A 19,938-nucleotide genomic window follows, 5' to 3' on the forward strand; every position below is an offset into this window, starting at 1 on the left:
AGTTTTTTGAATTCTGTGGGTTTCATAGTCTATTTAAAAATGTGCCCCACAGACAATTTAAGTGAGTCCCTCCAAGGAGTAACCAAATCCTTTACTGGAATCAAATCAAATATGTTATGTGTTCATATTACATAACAGATTTTCTTTATAAAATGTGTGTTTTTATTGTTGTCTGCGCTGAAATAGTTCAAAATCTAATTGATTGCTCATTGAAACATCATGAACTTTCAGGTGATGTAATATTAGTGAAACATTTAAAAATGCTAAATTAGGTATTTAATAATGTACCCATATATCGCAGAATCAACACATGGTATGCTGTATACATGAATCTTCTTTCCAGTCAGAACATATAAGCTTTACAAGTGGATCACCATTGAGAGGAGAAAAAGGTGGTCATAATCAATATCCCCCACACACAATGTGATCAGTACTTTTGTAACTGACAGTATCTGTCACCTCTTTGGTATTTTGATTCTGATCTTGCTCACACTTGTTGCAGCCCAAATGTAAGTGCTTCATAAGTCTGTTTGACAGAACCAGCTCCTGTATATGGGAATTCTGGTTTGGATCCTCCTGCAGGTGCAAGGAGACCCTATTCTGATTCCCCTCTCCCATGCAGCCCAAAAGCCCTCCCCCCATGCTCCTCCTGGGGGGGTAGGGAAGTGGACCCTCCAGGAATAGTTGAGAAGGAATCAGGAAGATTTGGTGAAAATCATCCCCACTTCTTGCACCTGTGAAATTCTAGGAGGGATCCAACCCTATATGTCCATACCATCCAAGTGGCAAGATAATGTTCTTTGCACATACAAATCTCAATGGCTCTCATGAATGGGTACCTCAATGTGAATGGAGCCTTGTTGTGACTCAAGTGGTTTTCCCTGTGTGTCAACTAAGGATCTCAAATTTGGGCAGTGGCAAATGTGAACCAGCCATCTGAGACAGCAGATTATCACAATGTACTGAAATGTTAGTGCAACTCATCTTAGAATATATCAATTGAATCAGCAAAGGGTAGATAGTTTTGACTGTTTCTGATCAGCTTCCTTCAAGCATAGCTGTTTGAAGTGACATTTTTGTACACAACAAAATCATCTCAGAACTAAGCTCGCTGCCTTCTGGATGAAGAGGGCCACCCACCTTGCTCTCGGTTATCTAATTACTTCCTTAGGGGTCCTGATGTCTGCTCCTTCTTCTACAAAGCGAAATGATTCAAAAATAACTTTTAACAATGTTCATGCCCGAACAATGCTTCAGAGTGTTTTTAAAAAGGGAAGTGAATAGTGTGGGGGTTTGTTTTGTATCTAATTGGATGATATTTAATGAAAGGGCATTTTAATTATCACAGATCAGTGAAATCAAAACGTTAAGTCAAAATACTTAGAATTAAGTGGTTGGAATTCCATTGATGCTCCCACAGTTGTGTTTTAGCACACTGCATTGGTCACATCCTTCTGACTGCACAGAAGTCAGCAGTTTCTCTGAGTCTTTGTTTTCCCACTTTTGAAATGTGAATGCAAAAGGTGCCAGCTTCCATGGCTTGGCTAGGAGAGAAGTATGTGAGGATCCTGCTGTTTTAGCACAATACCTGCTAATACCCCATGGCTCTCCCTTTGCCATTTGTGGAGCACGCCTGTCAGGTTTAAACCCCGCCTCTTCTTTATCTCAAAGTCCCACCTGTAGACTTGTCTTCATCCCTGACCCCTGCAGTTTCTCAAAGCTTCTGTGTTCTTGCCTGAATCCCGCCTCCCATTTATTCACTGTCATCCAAATCCCTATAATTACCGAATTGAACACTGTGACAAAGGTTTCTTTCTGTCATTCAGGTGAGCTATCTGTGAATGTCAGTTTGTGTCCGACATTCCTCAAGCCTCCTGAGAACTCCCCATGCCCTAGTGACTACATAATGAGTAGAGGGGTGTGGAGCAGAGGAGGGGGGGTATCTTTTCAAGGCAGTAGGCCCCAGCAGTTTCTGTCCCTAAGCAAAAACTCAACAGGTGACAAAAGTAATACAACAAGGAATAGTAGGTTTGAAAGCCTTTATTAGAAGCTAAATATGTGTAATTAGGGGGCTGGAAAGTATTCTTTGGGCTTGCTTTTTGCTACTCCCTTCTTCAGAACTTTGGGGAGCTTTTTCCCCCCATGGTGCCTTTGTGTTAAAACAAGCAAAAGAAGATTTTTAAAAGTTACTCTTGTGGAAGCACATCTGCTTTTTTTCTTCTTCTTTTGATCCTACATATTGTAGTTAGCCAAAATTGTATGTGAAATTCTGTGTGTATGTTTATTCAAGTCAGTTGCAATAGAAAATCCCTTTACCTCGTGACAATTCTGTTAAAGTCAACGAAAATGTGTGGCTTGTAGAATATGACCTTAGTCCTAAAAAATTCCTAAATATTTGCCCCAGTGTTTCTGCCTTGTGTGCAGACCAAGTTAGGTGCTCATGAAATAATCGCCATCTCCATTTATTTGCTGACATGGAATCATTATTTAAGTCTAGTATGAAGTCCACTTGGCAATTTTAATGAACAGAGGCTGATAAGTCTGAGACCAATGACAGAGTTTAAGTCCTGATCCTTATAGACAGACTAGATCAAATTTTGTTTTGATTTTTCAGATGTGTTGACATTTAGCCAGCCACACAGTTTTGAAGACTTAATGGCACTAGAGTCTTCAGAAGATGGGACAGCAATTGCCATAGATTTCCCCCTCCTCCTGAAGACCCTTATGTTGTATCCTATTTTGTTCCTGAGGGTCTATTGACCCCAGAAACAAATTCCAGGGGGTTCAGTGGGATGAAACAGAAGGGAGAGGGAAAGTCCCACTCTGCAGAAACTGTGGATGGTTAGATACACAGTGCTATACCCAAAGTATCGCCCTTTCACTTTTATAGTTTAGAAGAACTTCAGGTCACACTTACAGTCATGATTGCAATTGCTTCAATAAGTTTTAAGCAGGGGGTTATTAGGAATCATGTATCAGGGTGGTGGTGGGTATTATTTCATTTTGTCGGCAAATTTACACAGTGGATCCAACAATCTAAACTTGCTCCTGTGAAGTCCAAGGAAGTCCTGATATTGGCATTAATAGAAAAATCCACAGGTTCCCATGGGGCAGGAGGGGGGGAGAGAGGAAGAAACAATTTCCATTTGGGGAAACTGAATTATAATTGCTAAGTGTGCTTTGAGAATTTCCCTGTCTGACCAATCTAAACCCTGGGATCCTGAGAATTTATGGAGATATGGAACAAGCTGAACTTAAGAGCAGTTCTTAGCCATGTGAATAGCTGTCTTTTAGCAAGAGCTTCCTTTTATTAAATTCTTTTAGATCTATGTTCACATTGTTTCTCAAAGATCTTTTCCAAAATTAAAGTTATAAATATTAGGAGTATATCATTCATTACAATAATGTGCCGGTTTAGTATTAATCTCTGGGATAATATGTTATTAATATGCCCATGTGTGAAGTAAAAATAAAATGATTAGGTATATATTTGCAGTTAGCAATGAAATATCAGCCAGATTGTGCTTGAAAACCCATCATTTATACATACTTTATAAACTCCAACTCACACACATTTTTAATTGTTCTCGCAAACCTGAAATAACTCCTGTCAAATCTGGAAAGAGAAATGTCTGCATTTGGGGACAGAATGCATGGGGGGGGGGAGTGAACTGCCTTTTCCAAAAATGTGTGGATGTTTTCCTTGATAGTGACAGCTACTGCAGGATTAGGAATGTGGCAACTCTGTGCTGCAGGTAGGTCTAGGCTAGCTCATCAGCCACAGCAGCAGAGAGAACAAGTTTTGGCAGGTACAGTAATTCAAGTCTTAGCAGGTCAAGAAGGCTCTTGAGTTCACTCAGTAAGATATTTATTTTGATTTGTAATGCTCTTTTCATTCCGACAGACGCAGCAAATACAGTAAGGCCAAGCAAGAAGCAGATGAGGAGAAACATTTGAACCAAGGTAAAAGGCAGCGATGCTTGGTTTTCTGATCTGGTTCACAAAGCATGTCCTGTGGTGTTTTTGAGCCTGGGGAAAAAAAGGAAATGACATCCCTTTTGATATAACTATCACTGGATTTCAGGGATTTGCAGCTTTTGTGAACATTTTGGACCATATTCATATGTGGCATTGTTTAGCTAGCTGGTGCTGTATAAAGTTTGTTGCCTTTGTCAAGGTACATGCAGGTTGAGTATCTCTTATCCAGACTGCTTGGGACCAGAAGTGGTCCGTATTTCGGATCTTTCCATATATTGGAATATTTTGGAATTTTTGCATATACATAATGAGATATCTTGGGGATGGGACCCAAATTCATTTATATTTTATGTACACTTTATACACATAGCCTGAACGCAATTTTAAACAGTGTTTTAAGTAATTTTGTATACATTGAACCATTAGAAAGCAAAGGTGTAACTATCTCACTGGAGTACCTGTATCAGCTGTTAAACAAGGGCAACGGCAAACAAACTAACAACGGCAGGCTTTCAGTCTCCACCTACGATGCAGTGTACACTGTATTTTATTTTTAGGTGAGAGGAAACATTGAAAGCAGGCAGCACGGATCTGCATGCATGCTGGCTCGAAGGGTCCAGTTTTTGGATCAGTCTGGATATGGGATATCCAGATACGGGATACTCTACCTGTATAGATATTCAGTGGCTGGCAACGTCTTATAAAAGTAGTACATAACTCTGTATTGACAATACAGTGGCTTGATATTGTGAATCATCAGCAGAAAGCAATGATGGTTCAGAACATTCTCCATCCTCCCCTCCAACCAGAGGCATTTCTGATTTTAGGAAAGGTTTTCCCTGGGATCAAGGGTCTTGTGTATACCAATAGCCATACTGGTTGGGTAGATGCAATGGGGAGTGGGAGGGAAAGAGATTACCCTGTTTTTCCTTTTATGTGGGTGAAACTCTGTTCACCAAAGACAAAGAAAGGAGCAATTTTGTCCCTTTCTTCCTCACTCCATCTAACTTGTGCAGCTTTGAGTACATGCAAGCCTTTTGAATCCAGCAATAAGCTTTTCCGTGAGTGGGAGTGGCTCCAGGGGGGAGGGAAGGAAGGGAAGTTCTTGCAAGCCTTGTACCTGGAAATCACAGAATGCAACCCACTGACTGCACAGACATAATCAGGAGAGAACCAGTTCACTGTTCAGCTTGGGGAATGTTGCTTTGCATAGAACATAGGTGGTGTTGCGTTCACGTCTCTTTTTCCACTCTTGCATAATTATTTTTTTAAATGCATGATGTATGTGTGTGGGGTGAGGTGAAGTTGTAAACCCATTGGCCGTGATCCAAAGAGACATTGTACTCAAGAGCTGCATGCCTACCCACTATTTTGCAACTATTCCATCTACACTACACTATTCCATCTCCGAGACACCGTTTTTATTACTTGGAACAGCTTTTGCAGAGACTTGGGGTTCTGCAGTGGAGCCAAAGCACCTGGAATAGTACTAGTGCATGCACAAATCTGGCAAATGGGCATCTGCTAATCTCAGCCAGTATATTTAGACATACAGATTTACACACATACACATTTCTCATTGCCAAGAAAACACAGGCTGCTGGGCTGAACAGCTGTGTTGCTGCTCAAAACACGCACACACAACATATGAAAATGCTTCCTATGTATTTACTTGCTAGGTGCCATTACTGTATTGCTAGTCACACAACTCAAAGTGAGAAAGCTTCTTCTGTGCTGGAAAATGATAGGCATTTTGCCTTTTTCAGACATGTTTTGTGTGATTTCCAAGATATTTTTTTCCTTGTGGAAATTCTTATCCATCCTATGATTTGCTTAAATATAGAATTTACAAGAATCAGTTATTCTGGACATCTTCCTCTTGAGGCTACTTCCATATGGGCAGAAAGAATCCAAAGGAAATTTTATCCTCCAATGTACTTACTCATTATAGTTTCTAATGAATCATATTGAGAATTCAAGCTTACTGTGTGAATTCAAATAAACGTAATTTTCTTGGTTAGAGGCCTTGCCTTTAATATGGAGTGGAATTCATACCAGGGTTAAAGCCTGATTACCTATTTGTATATATGGACAGAGAGGAAAATCACATTCAAATAAAGCAGTCCTTTGAGCCTGGGTTTCCTCAGCCTGTGTGGATACATACCAATGATTTTTCATGCTTGCTTATGTGGATCAGCAATGTTCAATAATGCATCCTTGCATTGCAGGTGTTAGAACATATGTGGACCCTTTTACATATGAAGACCCTAACCAAGCAGTGCGGGAATTTGCCAAAGAAATTGATGCTTCCTGCATAAAGATTGAAAAAGTCATTGGTGTCGGTAAGTTTCAAGGCACTGTCATGTTAGCTGATAATGGATTTTTAATGGTGAGTGCTTACTGGAGTAGCACGGGTTTAGTGGAACCGTTGCTGTGCAGAGATTGGCATTGATGTGTGAGAAAGAGGTTTATTAATGGTTTGTCTTTTGTATTGTTTCTTTGCAGGTGAATTTGGCGAGGTCTGCAGTGGTCGCCTCAAGGTGCCAGGCAAGAGGGAGATCTGTGTTGCTATCAAGACTCTGAAAGCAGGATACACAGACAAACAAAGAAGGGACTTCTTGAGTGAAGCCAGCATCATGGGACAGTTTGACCATCCCAACATCATCCACTTGGAAGGGGTGGTTACTAAATGTAAGTAGGTCATGATCTGCCACCAAATGCATAACCATTCCTTTGACTAGGGCAGTTTGAAAGTCACTATGGAAATTAAAACAGCATAAGGGTTTCTCCAATACTCTTCTTGCTGTGAAATGACAGATGGAGCAGATTCACGGATAGCTAATAGGAGGAAATCAGAGCAGGGCTCGCCATTAATCTTGTTGTCAGCTATAAATGGTTTTATGGTTGCCGCTGATACCCTATCTCCAAGCAACTTGTGCATAATTTTACAAGGGAACATAACACTACAAGGTTTTAGAGGGAAGGGGGAAATGTGATGGAAGGATGTTTTTCTGTGGAGGGTTACTCCACCTTTTGATTGGTGTGCCAGGTGGGTGTTTTGAAAGCTGGTCTGAAATGTCCTTTTATAGGAGGAATCAAAGCAGCAAATGTATTTCATAACAGTCAAAGTACAACAAAACTGCAAAGCTGTATGCTTGAAGTCTTAAGGCACCGATATAGGGTCCTTCAAAAGGAAAATAATCTTTGCCCTTTCTATGAGACTTGATTGTGTGGCTCTTTTTGATTTACATCTTTGAATCATTGACTTTCATTTCAAGGAACACCTGTCAAGCTTACATCCTCTTCCCATCTTCACCCCTTTAACATCCCAGTTAGCATTCATTAAATCAACTTTGGTCCAAGTACCAATCATGCAGAATCCAACCGCTATGGTTTTCAGGCCAGAACTGCAAGACGCTTGTGTTGGCCAGACTCAGAAAAGACCCAAGTCAAAGTATGCTGCAAAGGCCTTCGTTGTTTGAGATAGTCTTGTCTCGGAAACATGGCTGAGTGTAGCTGTAGAACAGGCCACTGTTGTTAACAAGAAAGAAAAAACCTGTTTAGAATTCAGATTCTGGTTTTTGTTAGGATTCTGGGTCTTCATGGATTAACCGGTTTGTTTACTGAAACCTTTGATTACTGATTTGATATCAGTTGGGGAACAGAATCTTTATCTGCATTGGAAGCTATTGAGCAAAAGAATGTAGTGGTCAGAGAAATATTTGGGATCTCTGCTACATTGGTGCATTGTGGGGAAAGCATAGAGCAGAACCACTCATTCTGTCAGCAAATGCTGCATCTTTCTTGAATCCGCCACTACGAACAAACTGGTATGTTTTTTTCACCACTGCAACAGAGGAACTCCTGAATATTGTCAGTGTCACTACAGAATCATAAAGGAAACTCAGTCACATTCAAGTGTCACAAAAAGCTCTGTCAAGCACCCAAAAAATGGCTTCTTTGCTATTCTTACATATTCTGTCCTCCTTAGAATCATAGAGTTGGAAGGGACCACCAGGGTCATCTAGTCCAACCCCCTGCACAATGCAGGAATTTCACAACTATCTCCCCCCCACACCCCCAGCGACCCCTACATGCCCAGAAGATGGCCAAGATGCCCTCCCTGTGGAATAAAAAAAGGAGGGGAATAAAACGCAACCTACGAACAAAAGCTGGGTACCCAAGGTCGGGTGAAAAGAAAATATATATAAGTCTATATTTGAATACTGAAAGTATAATTTATTAGAAGTGCTATGTAAAAGTTAAAATTATTTAAAAGCATTAAAATAGCACAATGGCATTTCCTGAGGTTGATAACTATAACCACATACCAAACACGTTTCGGCCTATGGGGCCTTCATCAGTGGTTAATTAAAACCCTTTGTAAACCTGCACACATTTACAGAAATACATTAATGAATACAAATACAAATACAAACAGTTCAAACCCAACCAGGCATGTGTATATGTTGTAAATTCTATTCTCAATTACTCAAACATCTGATATAATAGGTTCTTGTTGTAATACTGGTTAGTAAAAGTCTCTCAAATACTATGTGTGCAGGTATCAACCTAGTAAAGATGCCCTCCCTCCCATGAACTGCCTAAGGTCATAGAATCAGCATTGCAGACAGATGGCCATCTAGCCTCTGCTTTAAAACCTCCAGGGAAGGAGAGCTTACCTTCAAACTTACCTCCAGGGAAGGAGCATTTACCTTCAAACATGGAGAACGGTTGAGCACCTTGAAACTCCAATTTACTGTGATGCTTGAATGCAGGCACCTGGGCAAACTGGAGTTTGTTTCCTTCCCACGCAGTGGGATTTTAAACCATGGTTTAAACCCAGTTTAGAATTCCTATTCGTGGGTAAGAAATGAACTCAAATTTGCCCGGTTTCACCGTAAATTAGGGCTTGGAAGGCTGCCCCAGACAAGGAAGCTTTCAATCATGCTCTGTTCACAAAGGGAAGAAGAGAAGGTGGAGGCAGAAGAGAGGGCTCAAGCCCGAGAACAAACTGTATTCATATCTGTCACACAGAGACTGGTCATGACATCTGAATGCAGCAAGTATATTCAAGACACCCATTTTCCCAGGAACAGAAATAACAGGTCCAGTTAGTGCCGTTCGGCCCAGTTACCCTTCATGCTGGAGAAAGAGCATTCAAAAGTCTATCCCAAAGTTCTTCCCAGTGTTAATTGCCAAACTGGTTGGGGGGGGGGATTAATTAACAAAAAACTTCACTGGAAATCTAAAACAACCCTTGTATGATATGCCTCATTGTGTAGACTATACAACTGTAACAAATTGATTAATGGGTTACAGTGAGACGATTGTCTAAAAACATATTAATCAACTGACACAATGCTTTTCAGTATTTTTCACACTTTATAAGTAGGACTTGTTTATATATAATTGCTGAAAATATACACCATTGAACCCTGTCTTTAGGTATCAAATCTTCAGTTTGTTATAAGGATTTTTTTTAAAGCAGCGAGCTTATTTGCAGATTAAGTAAATAGATACACAGAAATTCACCTCAAGCATTAAGGAAAGCAAAGGGGGGGGATCCATTAATAGGCTTCACAATGAGGGCCCACAAAAGCCATTTTCAGTGACTGTGCTACGTAAGGGATTTTTTTTATAGCTTGGAGACTTACTATAAACACAAGTCTGAGCAACTTGCATGTGTGGCTGGGATCCTTTAGAATATGGAAAAAAGATTGTGGCTTTCAATCATGCCCAAATTGCTTGGATTTTAGTGGTTTATAGCTTGGTGTTTTGGGTTTCTAAAGATATTTCTCCCTTTAGTATATAGGTAATACTGTAGAGGTTTATGTTGCAGCCCATATTGAATTTAAAGGTAGGATAAAAATCTAGCAGTACAATCTAGTTTTCCAGAACACAGCCCCATTAATTTAAGACTGTATAGTCTAAATTAAGACTACCATCCTACATAAAGTTACACCCGACTAAGCCCATTGATTTTAATGTACACAGAAGGGTGTAGCACTGTTTAGGACTGCACTGTTATTTTGGTTATTAATAACCAGAGTCAGATTTTTTAAATGAGATTAACTTCTGCTAGGGAGTTTTTAGACTTGTGACTTCCTTTTAAATATTTGCCTTGGCTCTTGTTCCTGATTAATATCAGTATTTACTATACAGGGGCTCTTAGTGCACATTTGCTCCGTGCTTCTTTTGTATTGTGGATTGTGAGTGATGTATGAGATGATCATGTCGTATTGTATGTGTTTCGGGGGGGGGGGGATGAGCACTTGCTGTAGTGTATTTTTCTGTCTTATTAGTCACAATTAGACCAGGCAGCCATTCCATCATACCTTGGAGCAGTGGAATCAAGAGCCTAAAATTGCCTATACATGTTTATGAAGTGTGCTCTCTTCATGGTCACATTTACAAATTGGAAGTATTTCTAAAATTTGGATTACAAACAGGCCAAGCTCTCCTGTTACCAGGAGGTAGATGGAAATGTGAAAGGAATTTAGTAATCATATTTGGGATTTATCATGTATTGTGAAGTTTGGTGAAATTGTGGTGATATTTAATCATGGACACATTGGGTGAATAGCATCCCAAGGCCTCAGTTCAGGCCCCCCCCCCCCCATATTTTTACCTCACGCTTTGCCCAAGGAGTTGATGATGGAATCATAAATGAAAGAAATACCCCAGAATCACTATTACTATATAATCTTTATGATTATTGTAACAAGCGACAGGGGGAGACAATAAATCGTAGGAAACATGGACATTTTGGTACTCCAGCCCCCCTCCAGTGGTCCCTAAGGGACCAGAGCAGGTTGATATCTCCTCACATACACATAGAGTTGCCAACCTCCAGGTAATAGTTGGAGATCTTCTGCTATTACAACTGATCTCCAGCCGATAGAGATCAGTTCACCTGGAGAAAATGGCCACTTTGGCAATTGGACTCTATGGCATTGAAGTCCCTCCCCTCCCCAAACCTTTCCTTCCTCAGGTTCCACCCGCAAAAGCCTCCCGACAGTGGCAAAGAGGGACCTGGCAACCCTACGCATACATCTTTTCCCTTTAATCGACCTTCCTTTGCCGTCAATATTCGGTCCTTTCTGTAGTGTTTTCAGTTCCTTTGGTCAGTTTATACACTACATCTTTCTTTATAGCTGGAGAGTCCCCTTATATGAGGGTGTCCTGGATTTGCCACTTTGGCAATCTTCTCTGAAGCCAGCCTGTTTACCATGAGGTATAGTGTTTAAGCAGTTATAGAATGATGTAGACCTGACCTGGATGGCCCAGGCTAGCCTGATCTTGTCAGATCTCAGAAGCTAAGCAGGGTCAGCCCTGGTTAGTATTTGGATGGGAGACCACCAAGGAATACCAGGGTTGCTGTGCAGAGGAAAGCACTGGCAAACCACCTCTGTTAGTCTCTTGCCATGAAAACCCCCAAAAGGGGTTGCCATACGTCAGCTTCGACTTGACGGCACTTTACACACACACACACACACACAGAGTGGTCTAAGCACTTTCTTGTTGCAATCTTTACAACAGTCTTGTACACAACCCATCAGTATTATTAAAAATACATTGTCATTTGGGGGAAGGAAATGAAACTGAGATAGAATAGCATGCCTAAGGCCACACCTAGTGATTTCATGGGAAAGGGAAATTTCAAGCCAGAAACTCCCTGTTTCATCACTCATTCTCTTGGCCACTACACTATACTACCTTATTTTTATGTGACATGTTCGCTGCCAGGGAGTAAATATTAAGGTACACAATAATTCCCCATGCGCACACACATTGTTAAAACCATGGATGGAATTAAATTCTATCTGAAATTCAGTATTTATGTATACAAACGTTTCCCACTCTCTGCTGCTTCAAGTCCAAATGTATTTAAAAGCATAGAGTGGCATGTTGATTACATTTCAAATTTACAAGTTTTACCAGTTCAATTCCTTTGTTTGTTGAATTCCTTTGTTTGTTTGTTTGTTTGTTTTTTTGCCTGCAACATTCAGTGATCTCCTTGAGTCTCATGGTACCTTGATTAAAAGATACTAATCTTACGGGATTTTGCAGGTTTAATCCCTGCAAAAAGCTGTTAGGGTTTAGGCAGCAATGTGTTTGCCATTGGTGTTGATTTTCATACCACCTTAGTGAAAAAGAGAATCAACGAGGGAATCTTTGTGTTGAATCCCACTGAGGCTTTTTAACCCCCAAGCTGTTACAGCTGTAACAGTTATAAATGACTAGATACCATTTGCATAATGTACTTGTCACTGAATTAAAATGATTTAAAATTCACACCAGAAGGTGGGAGGCCAAACCAAATGTGTTTTGTTGCTTGGCTTCCTGTAGTTTGCTACTGACTTGCGTAGGCACCTCCAAACTGTCACCATTTGGTAAACAGGGTTACTTAAGCAGACATTCATCTCAATTTTTCCTGTAGGTTTACTTGAGTGTTGGTAATGAATGTATGCATTTAATATGCCTGAAATTACAACCCAGGATAAATTGTGGAGACAGACTTGTGCCTACATGTGTCTTTGTGTATGGTTGGGAAATGGGGATCAGGAAAATTAAAATTAATTATTAGTGATGAGTGATACTTTTAATGGAGGGAAGGCACATGGTATAGCCCGATCTCATCAGATCTTGGAAGATAAGCAGGGTTGGTACTTGGAAGAGAGGCCTCCAAGGAAGACTGCAGAGGAAGGCAGTGGCAAACCACCTCTGCTTAATCGTTTGCCTTGAAAGCTCCTTGCTGGGGTCGCCATAAGTCAGCTGTAACTTACTTGAGGCACTTAACACACACACACACACAAACTTTTAAAATAATTGTCTATAAGAACTTTCCTCTTTTAGATTCTGTGGAAAGATGCGGGCAATGTTTCAGTTGAATCCCACAGATGAACGGTATTCCATTTATGGAGCATGACTTTCTCCTCACCCAGAGCAGCCCAAAATACTACCTGAAATGCTGATCCTGGGGTACAAGGGAAGCCCAGAAACAGCAATGAAGGGAGCTGGAGGTCTTCAGCAGGAGGGGGGAATTGGCAAAAATCCTCTGTGGGATCCAAGCCATCTTTTCTCATTGTGTGGTTATTTTTATAGTCCACAGCATGGTAGTGTGGTAGAATCAGAATGAATCAGGCCTTGCATCCATCCAGATTCACAGCATGACATAGATCCCAAAATGTACTGAGTGCAGAAATCCAACACAATAAGACACTCCTTTATCTCTGTTCTATCTCTAGACCAATGTCAACATTACTTGGCCTAGGCATTATGGATAATGAAGTTATGCATTAATATATTCAAATTAAGAGTGTCTCCTATTTCTTTAAGTAGACAAAGTACCATTTGATTGCAGAAGGTTAATTAAACCCCATTTAGAAGTATTTGTTCCGTCAAGTGACTCTAGTGACAGTTGCAAAAGAGTAAATGAAATGGGGAAATATGCAGATTGCATCCAAGTAGGTTTCATCCTCATGAATACTGGAAGGGGTTGTGCCCATATATCAAGAGAGTGGTTTTCTTCAGCGTTTGCCTTTAAGGATTTAAATTCTCAGCCAGAATTTCTGAGCTTATGTTGATGCAGCTGGGTTTTATTTTTGTGCATGCTCACACACATATACAATTCACCTTTATTCATGCAAATGAGATAGGTAAGGTCATGGCTCTCTGATTTCCATTTCACATAGAGACTGGCTGGCATGCACACATGGAGAATAAGCTCATGACAGTGAAAATTCTGGCAGTGGCTGAAGTGAGGGAATCAGGAGCAGACTATGTCCTTTAGGTGCTGGCCTCAAGCCAGCATCCCTAAAGAAATGGGAAGGTGCAACATTTACAGGCTATTAATGTTCTTCAACATATTGTTTTCTAATCAGAAAAGGTTCCTTCTGAAATAGGAGCCCATAGTAGAATTGCAAGTGGAGGCAACCTGCTGAGTGAAAAATGTGCAAATGCAGAAACAATTATAGGAGATTTTCAGTGTGAGAAATATTTCACTGACATCGCATTTTCTTAGCCAAATGTTTGAGCAGATCCTACTAGTGGACTGTTTTGTTAAGGTGGGAAATCTTTCAGTTCAACCAGAGTCCTATCAGCAACGAAGAGGATTCTGTAGAAGAGGATTTGAGGGGCTGGGGTTCAGTGGTAGAGCATCTGCTTGGCATGCAGAAGGTCCCAGGTTCAATCCCCGGCATCTCCAGTTAAGGGACTAGGCAAGTAGGTGATGTGAAAGTCCTTAGCTCGAGACCCTGGAGAGCCACTGCTGATCTGAATAGACAGTACTGATTTTGAGGAACCAAGGGTCTGATTCAGTATAAGGCAGTTTCATGTGTGTTCATGTGTGTCATGTGTGTACATCTAAGCCAGGGATGGGGAACCTCAGGCCCAGGGCCCGGATTCGGCCCACGAGATCATTTCCCCTGGCCCTCGAGGCGATTCCGGGAGCTCCAGGGCCTGCCCTGCCACTCCAGCTCTCCCTATTTAGGCTCTCCCCTCGGCACTTCGGGCATTGCTGGCAAGCAGGAACGCGTGTAAATTTGATGCTGATTGGGTTATTGTTGGGCCATTTCTCCCAACTCTCCCCACTTCCTGCTCCTGGAGAGACACACAACTTCCACCCAAAACGTGCACCTGGCCGGAAGCCCCTTTCTCTCACCGGCTGTTTCCAGGTGAGTGGGTGGCGTGCCATGCCCTCTCTTCGCTCTCCAGCTTGAAACTGCTTGGGCGCCTGGAGCTTGTGTCACCATCTCCCCCTCACCTGCCTGCCGCTGGCCGCACCCTCCGCTGGCTCAGTGGGGGCGCTCCCCTCGCTCTCACCCGGGCCGAGGCCAACAAGAAAAGCAGGCTCTCCAGCCACTCCGCCCCGAAACCTTCCTCCCCCCCCCAGCTTGCCTGTGACCCGTGCGGTGGGGATATCCCCCGCAGCTTGAAGCTGCTTGAGCACCCGGAGCTCGTTCCACCATCTCCCCCTCACTGGCTACCGTTGGCTTCTCCCTCCCCTCGCTCACCCCTGTATATGTGTGTGTGGAAGTGGGGCATTCCCCCGATTGCCGGGCCACTAGCATGGCCTGGTGAGTGCATGTATGAAAGTATGGAAGGGGGGGGGAGCCAAAAAGCTTCCCCCAATTGCGTGTGTGTGTGGAGTGGGGGGGGGAGACGAGAAGGTTTCCCCGGCAGCCCGGTGAGTGCGTATGTGAAAGTGGGGAGGGGGGAAGCTGAGAGAAGGCTTCCCCAATCGTGTATGTGTGTGTGTGTTTGAAAGTGGGGAAGGGGTGGGAAGTGTGTGTGACTGCGCGTGTGAAAGTGGAGAGGGGGAGAAGCTGAGAAAGCTTCCCCCAATGGCGTGTTTGTGTGTGAAAGTGGGGAGTGGGGAAGTGTGTGTGAGTGCGTGTGTGAAAGTGTGTGAAAGTGGGGAGGGGAGAGAAGCCAAGAATGCTTCCCCAATCACGTATGTTCATGTGTGTGTGGGGGGGGGAAGCCTCCCTCCCTTTCCTTCCTTTCCTTCCTTCCCTCTCTCCCTCCTCTGCATAGCCTCTCCTAAGGAAGGGACCACCAGGGTCATCTAGTTCAACCCCCTGCACAATGCAGGACATTCACAACTACCTCCTCCCCATCCCCAGTGATAGTATAGCCTGATCTCATAATATTGTGAAAGCTAGGCATGCTAAGTATTTGTATGGTAGACTACCAAGGAAGACTTTGCAGAGGAAGGCAGTGACAAACCGCCTCTGCTTAATTACTTGCCTTGAAAACCCTATGGGGTCGCCATAAGTCTGCTGCAATTTGATGGCATTTTACAAATACTCTAGGGACAATGCTGTGAGGCATGTATGGAAAGAAAACAGCAGTGGGAATTTAGGAAAATAATCAGAAATTTTATTGAGAGGAATACAAGCAAGCAGTATGTGTGTGTGTGTGTTAACTGCCACCCAATCTCTTTTGACCTATGGCGACCCTATTCTCCTGGCCAGTCGTGCTTCCTTTGTCTACACAAACACACTCTTAAGTCCCATGTGATCCTCTCAGTGACTACATTTGCACAAGAGCTGGCCGGGCCTTCTGAATTTGGCAAGTCAGTTGGGCTGGTTACAGGCCAAAGTGACTACAGATAACCAAAATGGAGGCAAGGTGGTTCTGGCAACTCATACATTTAGAGAAAGAAGTCTAAAAATTAGCATATTTGTTGTGGTACAAGCCTTTATGGATTACAGTCCACTCTAATTCATGGAAGATCATGTCACAGTAAATGTTGGCATTGAATCCTATGAGCGGCACCTGCCCCTTCTCCCGGTAGCTCCTGAAACCTCCAAAACAGCTGATGTTACAGGTAAATAAGGGTTGTATAGACAAAATGCCTTAGGGCACATCCAAAGATAAATACATGGACAGCTACTGCTAATGAATATATCAAAAACTCATACTTAATAATAATGGATTTAATGTACTGTAGGAAAGTAAATCAATGCTAATAGAATAGTATCATCTGTGAGCTATGCAAGGTTAATGGTCAGATTTGTGTCATTAGCTTTCTGTATTGCATTTGCGAAACTGGGCATTGCTATTCAATTTGACCATGTCTGCATCAGAGTTCATTGACTAATTTGACCCCATCTGCTTCAGTGTGGAAGAAATGGAGAGAGCATGTTTGTAAATAAATTGTGATGCCAAATAAAGGTTCTGGATTAAGTAAGTAGGAAGGAAATTGCTATTTATGTAACACCTGAATCTGCTTACAACTGATTGTCTGTATCCCTCAAACCACAACTTTTATTTCTCAACCAAACGCTTGTGGTCATACAAATTCCCTAGCAAACTATGCAATTATCTTTGCATTACTCCAAGTGCAAATAGGCCTATTTGGCTCTAATACTGTATCGCCATTTCTTCTTTAGTGAGCAATTTATGGATCTTTATAGTCTCTAGAGACCCTGGTGTGTACCGTAGTTAAAGACCTTGTCAATGAGTCAGCCAAAGCGTTAATCTTCTGGATGGAGTTCTTGAACACTTCAGCTATGTGTTACCCTTTTTTCTGGCTCACTGTAGCTGAGGAACAGGCTCAGTGCTTTTTGGAATTAAATTAGATAGTGAAAACTATCTCTCCCCTTCATTTTCTATTAGCCATTCATCAATATATTGTGTTTTCTTTCGCCTAGGCAAACCAGTCATGATTATAACTGAATACATGGAGAATGGTTCTTTGGATGCTTTTCTCAGGGTAGGTAACTGTGATCGACTAAACTGAAGTGAAGAATCACTACGACCTTTTTTTATTTATGCCCTTTCTAATTGTGGGTGGAAGATGAGGCAGAGTTATGCTTCAGAGATGCTTACTTGTCAGTTTTTTCGGCTTCAGCTGGTGGGAGGAGTGGTGAGGCACCACAGAGGTGATGCATAAAATAATAAGCTTTAAATAATCTGTGTTTAATCAGAAGCAGGTTTGATTAAAATTCTCATTAAAAATCTGTGGGTTAATTAAAACTGGAACATTCTACACATCCCAGGAAGCTAGTATAAAGCTACTGGACTGTACTTTGCCAATGAATTATAGGTCTAGATAGAAGAAAGGGAATATGGAAACATTTTTTTACGATACTAAAACTGTGTTATAAGTCCCTTTGGGAACATATGGGTAGCTTGTGAGAAAGGAGAACTGGAATTTAGGATTCTGAGGCAGGTTGAGTCTTCCTCTCATATCTGCCACTAGGTAGATTAAAATCCCCGTGGCAGTAGACCCTCACTGATCCACATTGGATTTTGTCTGGGGAGGGACTGTACATTTGTTGCCCCCCCCCCCCCAAATCTCAATGGAATTTAGGAAGGCAGATGTCTAGAGATGCTGATTTGTTCTTACGTTTTCCTGTGTGTTTCTTTAATAGAGGATCAGAGACACCAGGCTATATTCCTCTTTCAATGCCGGTGAGCTGTTAACATTTACCTATGGAACAGGTGTCAGAGAGTGGGTCTACAGAAGACAGTATAAGTTTGGAAGGAAAGACGAACTCAAAAATAACATTGAGGAACATTTAAATGATGACACCTAGATAAATGTCCTTTGTGAATTTTCACTGTGATTTTTTTTTTTCTTGCAGAAGAATGATGGCAGATTTACTGTAATCCAGTTAGTAGGGATGCTTCGGGGTATTGGCTCTGGAATGAAGTATTTGTCCGACATGAGCTACGTGCATCGAGATCTGGCTGCTCGAAACATACTCGTCAACAGCAATTTGGTGTGCAAAGTTTCGGACTTTGGCATGTCCCGAGTGCTGGAAGATGACCCTGAAGCTGCCTATACTACTAGGGTAAAGCAGGACTCCCTTTCCCTTCATTACGCCATGTAAATGCCAAAGAAATTGTCAACTACAACAATTCTGGCATTACATAAACTTTGTCTATTTGAAACAGCTGACCTCTTCCTGATGCACTTGTAACCCTAGATTCTTTCCATTCTTCTGATTTCCTAGCACCTTTACATGTGTCAGGGACCTTTCAGATAAACAAGGTTGTGATATCTAGGGACATACAGCAGTGTGGCTGTGATCTTGAGTCCACATGCAGATTCCATACATGCACTTAATGCATGCCCACATTTTCCCCTAGTTGTATGGCTGTCCCATATAGCTGGGGATATAGTTTTAAATCTCTCAGCCGGGGGAAGGGGGATTAAAAAGTTTTCTGTTTGTTGGCTTGGAGAAAATCTTATCACTCTCACATGCAACTATGTGCTCAGTTTACAGAAGTTAGTGACATTCATAGAGAAATTATTGGTTTGGGTAGTCAGAATTTCAAACTTAACACATAGAAGCTTTTTGCTGCAAAGATTTGCATTTACTAATACTGACAAACATTTTCAATTATCAAAATGAATGTGTATAAATAAGTCTATTGTTCTTGGTAAGCTATAATCGGGTTGTTTCCGAGAGCCTCTTTCTGAATGCAAAACTGCTTTTCCCTCAGATTTTGCAAGTAAATAAATTCTGAGTGCGTCTAATAGGTTACAAATCTCATTCTTCATTGCTTATGAGCAGTCACATTACCATGTATTATGTTCAAAAGTTGTGAACTTATATTAATGACATGTACTTGCATGTGAGTCTATTTAGAGCCAGTGCCAAAATATGAAGAACAATAGAATTTTATAGGCATTGTTTTCCTGACTCTGCTAGAAGGGTTTTAGTCATCTGCATGTAAAGTCTAATGAACTAACTGCAGCTTGTAAAGCAATATCCTGATGATCACAAACAGCCTTGAAGTTTATACACATCAGGGAAAAAAGAAGGTACAAGGTTTATAATGTAGATTTGTAAGTTGGGTTCGATGTTTTGTTTTTAAATGCCTGCCATTCTCCATCTGTTCTCTCGATACAGAGATTATTCACATTGGGTAGCCGTGTTAGTCTGTCTGCTGTAGTAGAAAAGAGCAAGAGTCCAGTAGCACCTTAAAGACTAACAAAAATATTTTCTGGCAGGGTATGAGCTTTTGTGAGCCACAGCTCACTTCTTCAGATACTTCTTCAAAGCTCATACCCTGCCAGAAAATATTTTTGTTAGTCTTTAAGGTGCTACTGGACTCTTGCTCTTTTCTACTGATACAGAGATTGTTAGCAAAACCCAGTTTGTGCCATTCAATTCTCACATTTTTCCTGTAGTGAACATGCACTTCATTAAATTAGGAAGGAGAGAGGAGAATGGCGTTTGCCTTGTGAGGTATTTAATGCTGTCCAGCCCTGCAATTTCCCACTAACAAGGGCAGCGTGGTTTTGAGCCAAGACAGATTTCTAGAGAGCTGTGTTCAAACACAGGGGCAGGAGGTAAACCATTGAAAAGGCTTCCTTTCAATTTTGTGAGTGAAAATATAGTAAAGTGTTTTTCCTTCCAAGGGAACTGCAACGAATATCTATAATTTGCATCACAGTGTATTGTCTAGTTTTTGTATTAGCATTCAGGACAATTT

At 41.6% G+C, this 19,938-nt stretch overlaps 1 protein-coding gene across 1 annotated transcript in view; it reads left to right on the forward strand.

Annotated features, from left to right (window-relative positions):
* EPHA4 (EPH receptor A4) overlaps window positions 1-19,938 on the forward strand; it is a 172,293-nt gene that overhangs the window by 139,502 nt on the left and 12,853 nt on the right. The window contains exons 9-13 of the mRNA XM_056850584.1: window positions 3,905-3,963; window positions 6,207-6,320; window positions 6,484-6,669; window positions 17,142-17,203; window positions 18,078-18,287. Coding sequence (XP_056706562.1) covers window positions 3,905-3,963; window positions 6,207-6,320; window positions 6,484-6,669; window positions 17,142-17,203; window positions 18,078-18,287 — 631 coding nt within the window. The remainder of the gene's footprint in view (window positions 1-3,904; window positions 3,964-6,206; window positions 6,321-6,483; window positions 6,670-17,141; window positions 17,204-18,077; window positions 18,288-19,938) is intronic.

Source organism: Euleptes europaea, chromosome 5 (assembly GCF_029931775.1).
Source record: "Euleptes europaea isolate rEulEur1 chromosome 5, rEulEur1.hap1, whole genome shotgun sequence".
Taxonomy (NCBI): domain Eukaryota; kingdom Metazoa; phylum Chordata; class Lepidosauria; order Squamata; family Sphaerodactylidae; genus Euleptes; species Euleptes europaea.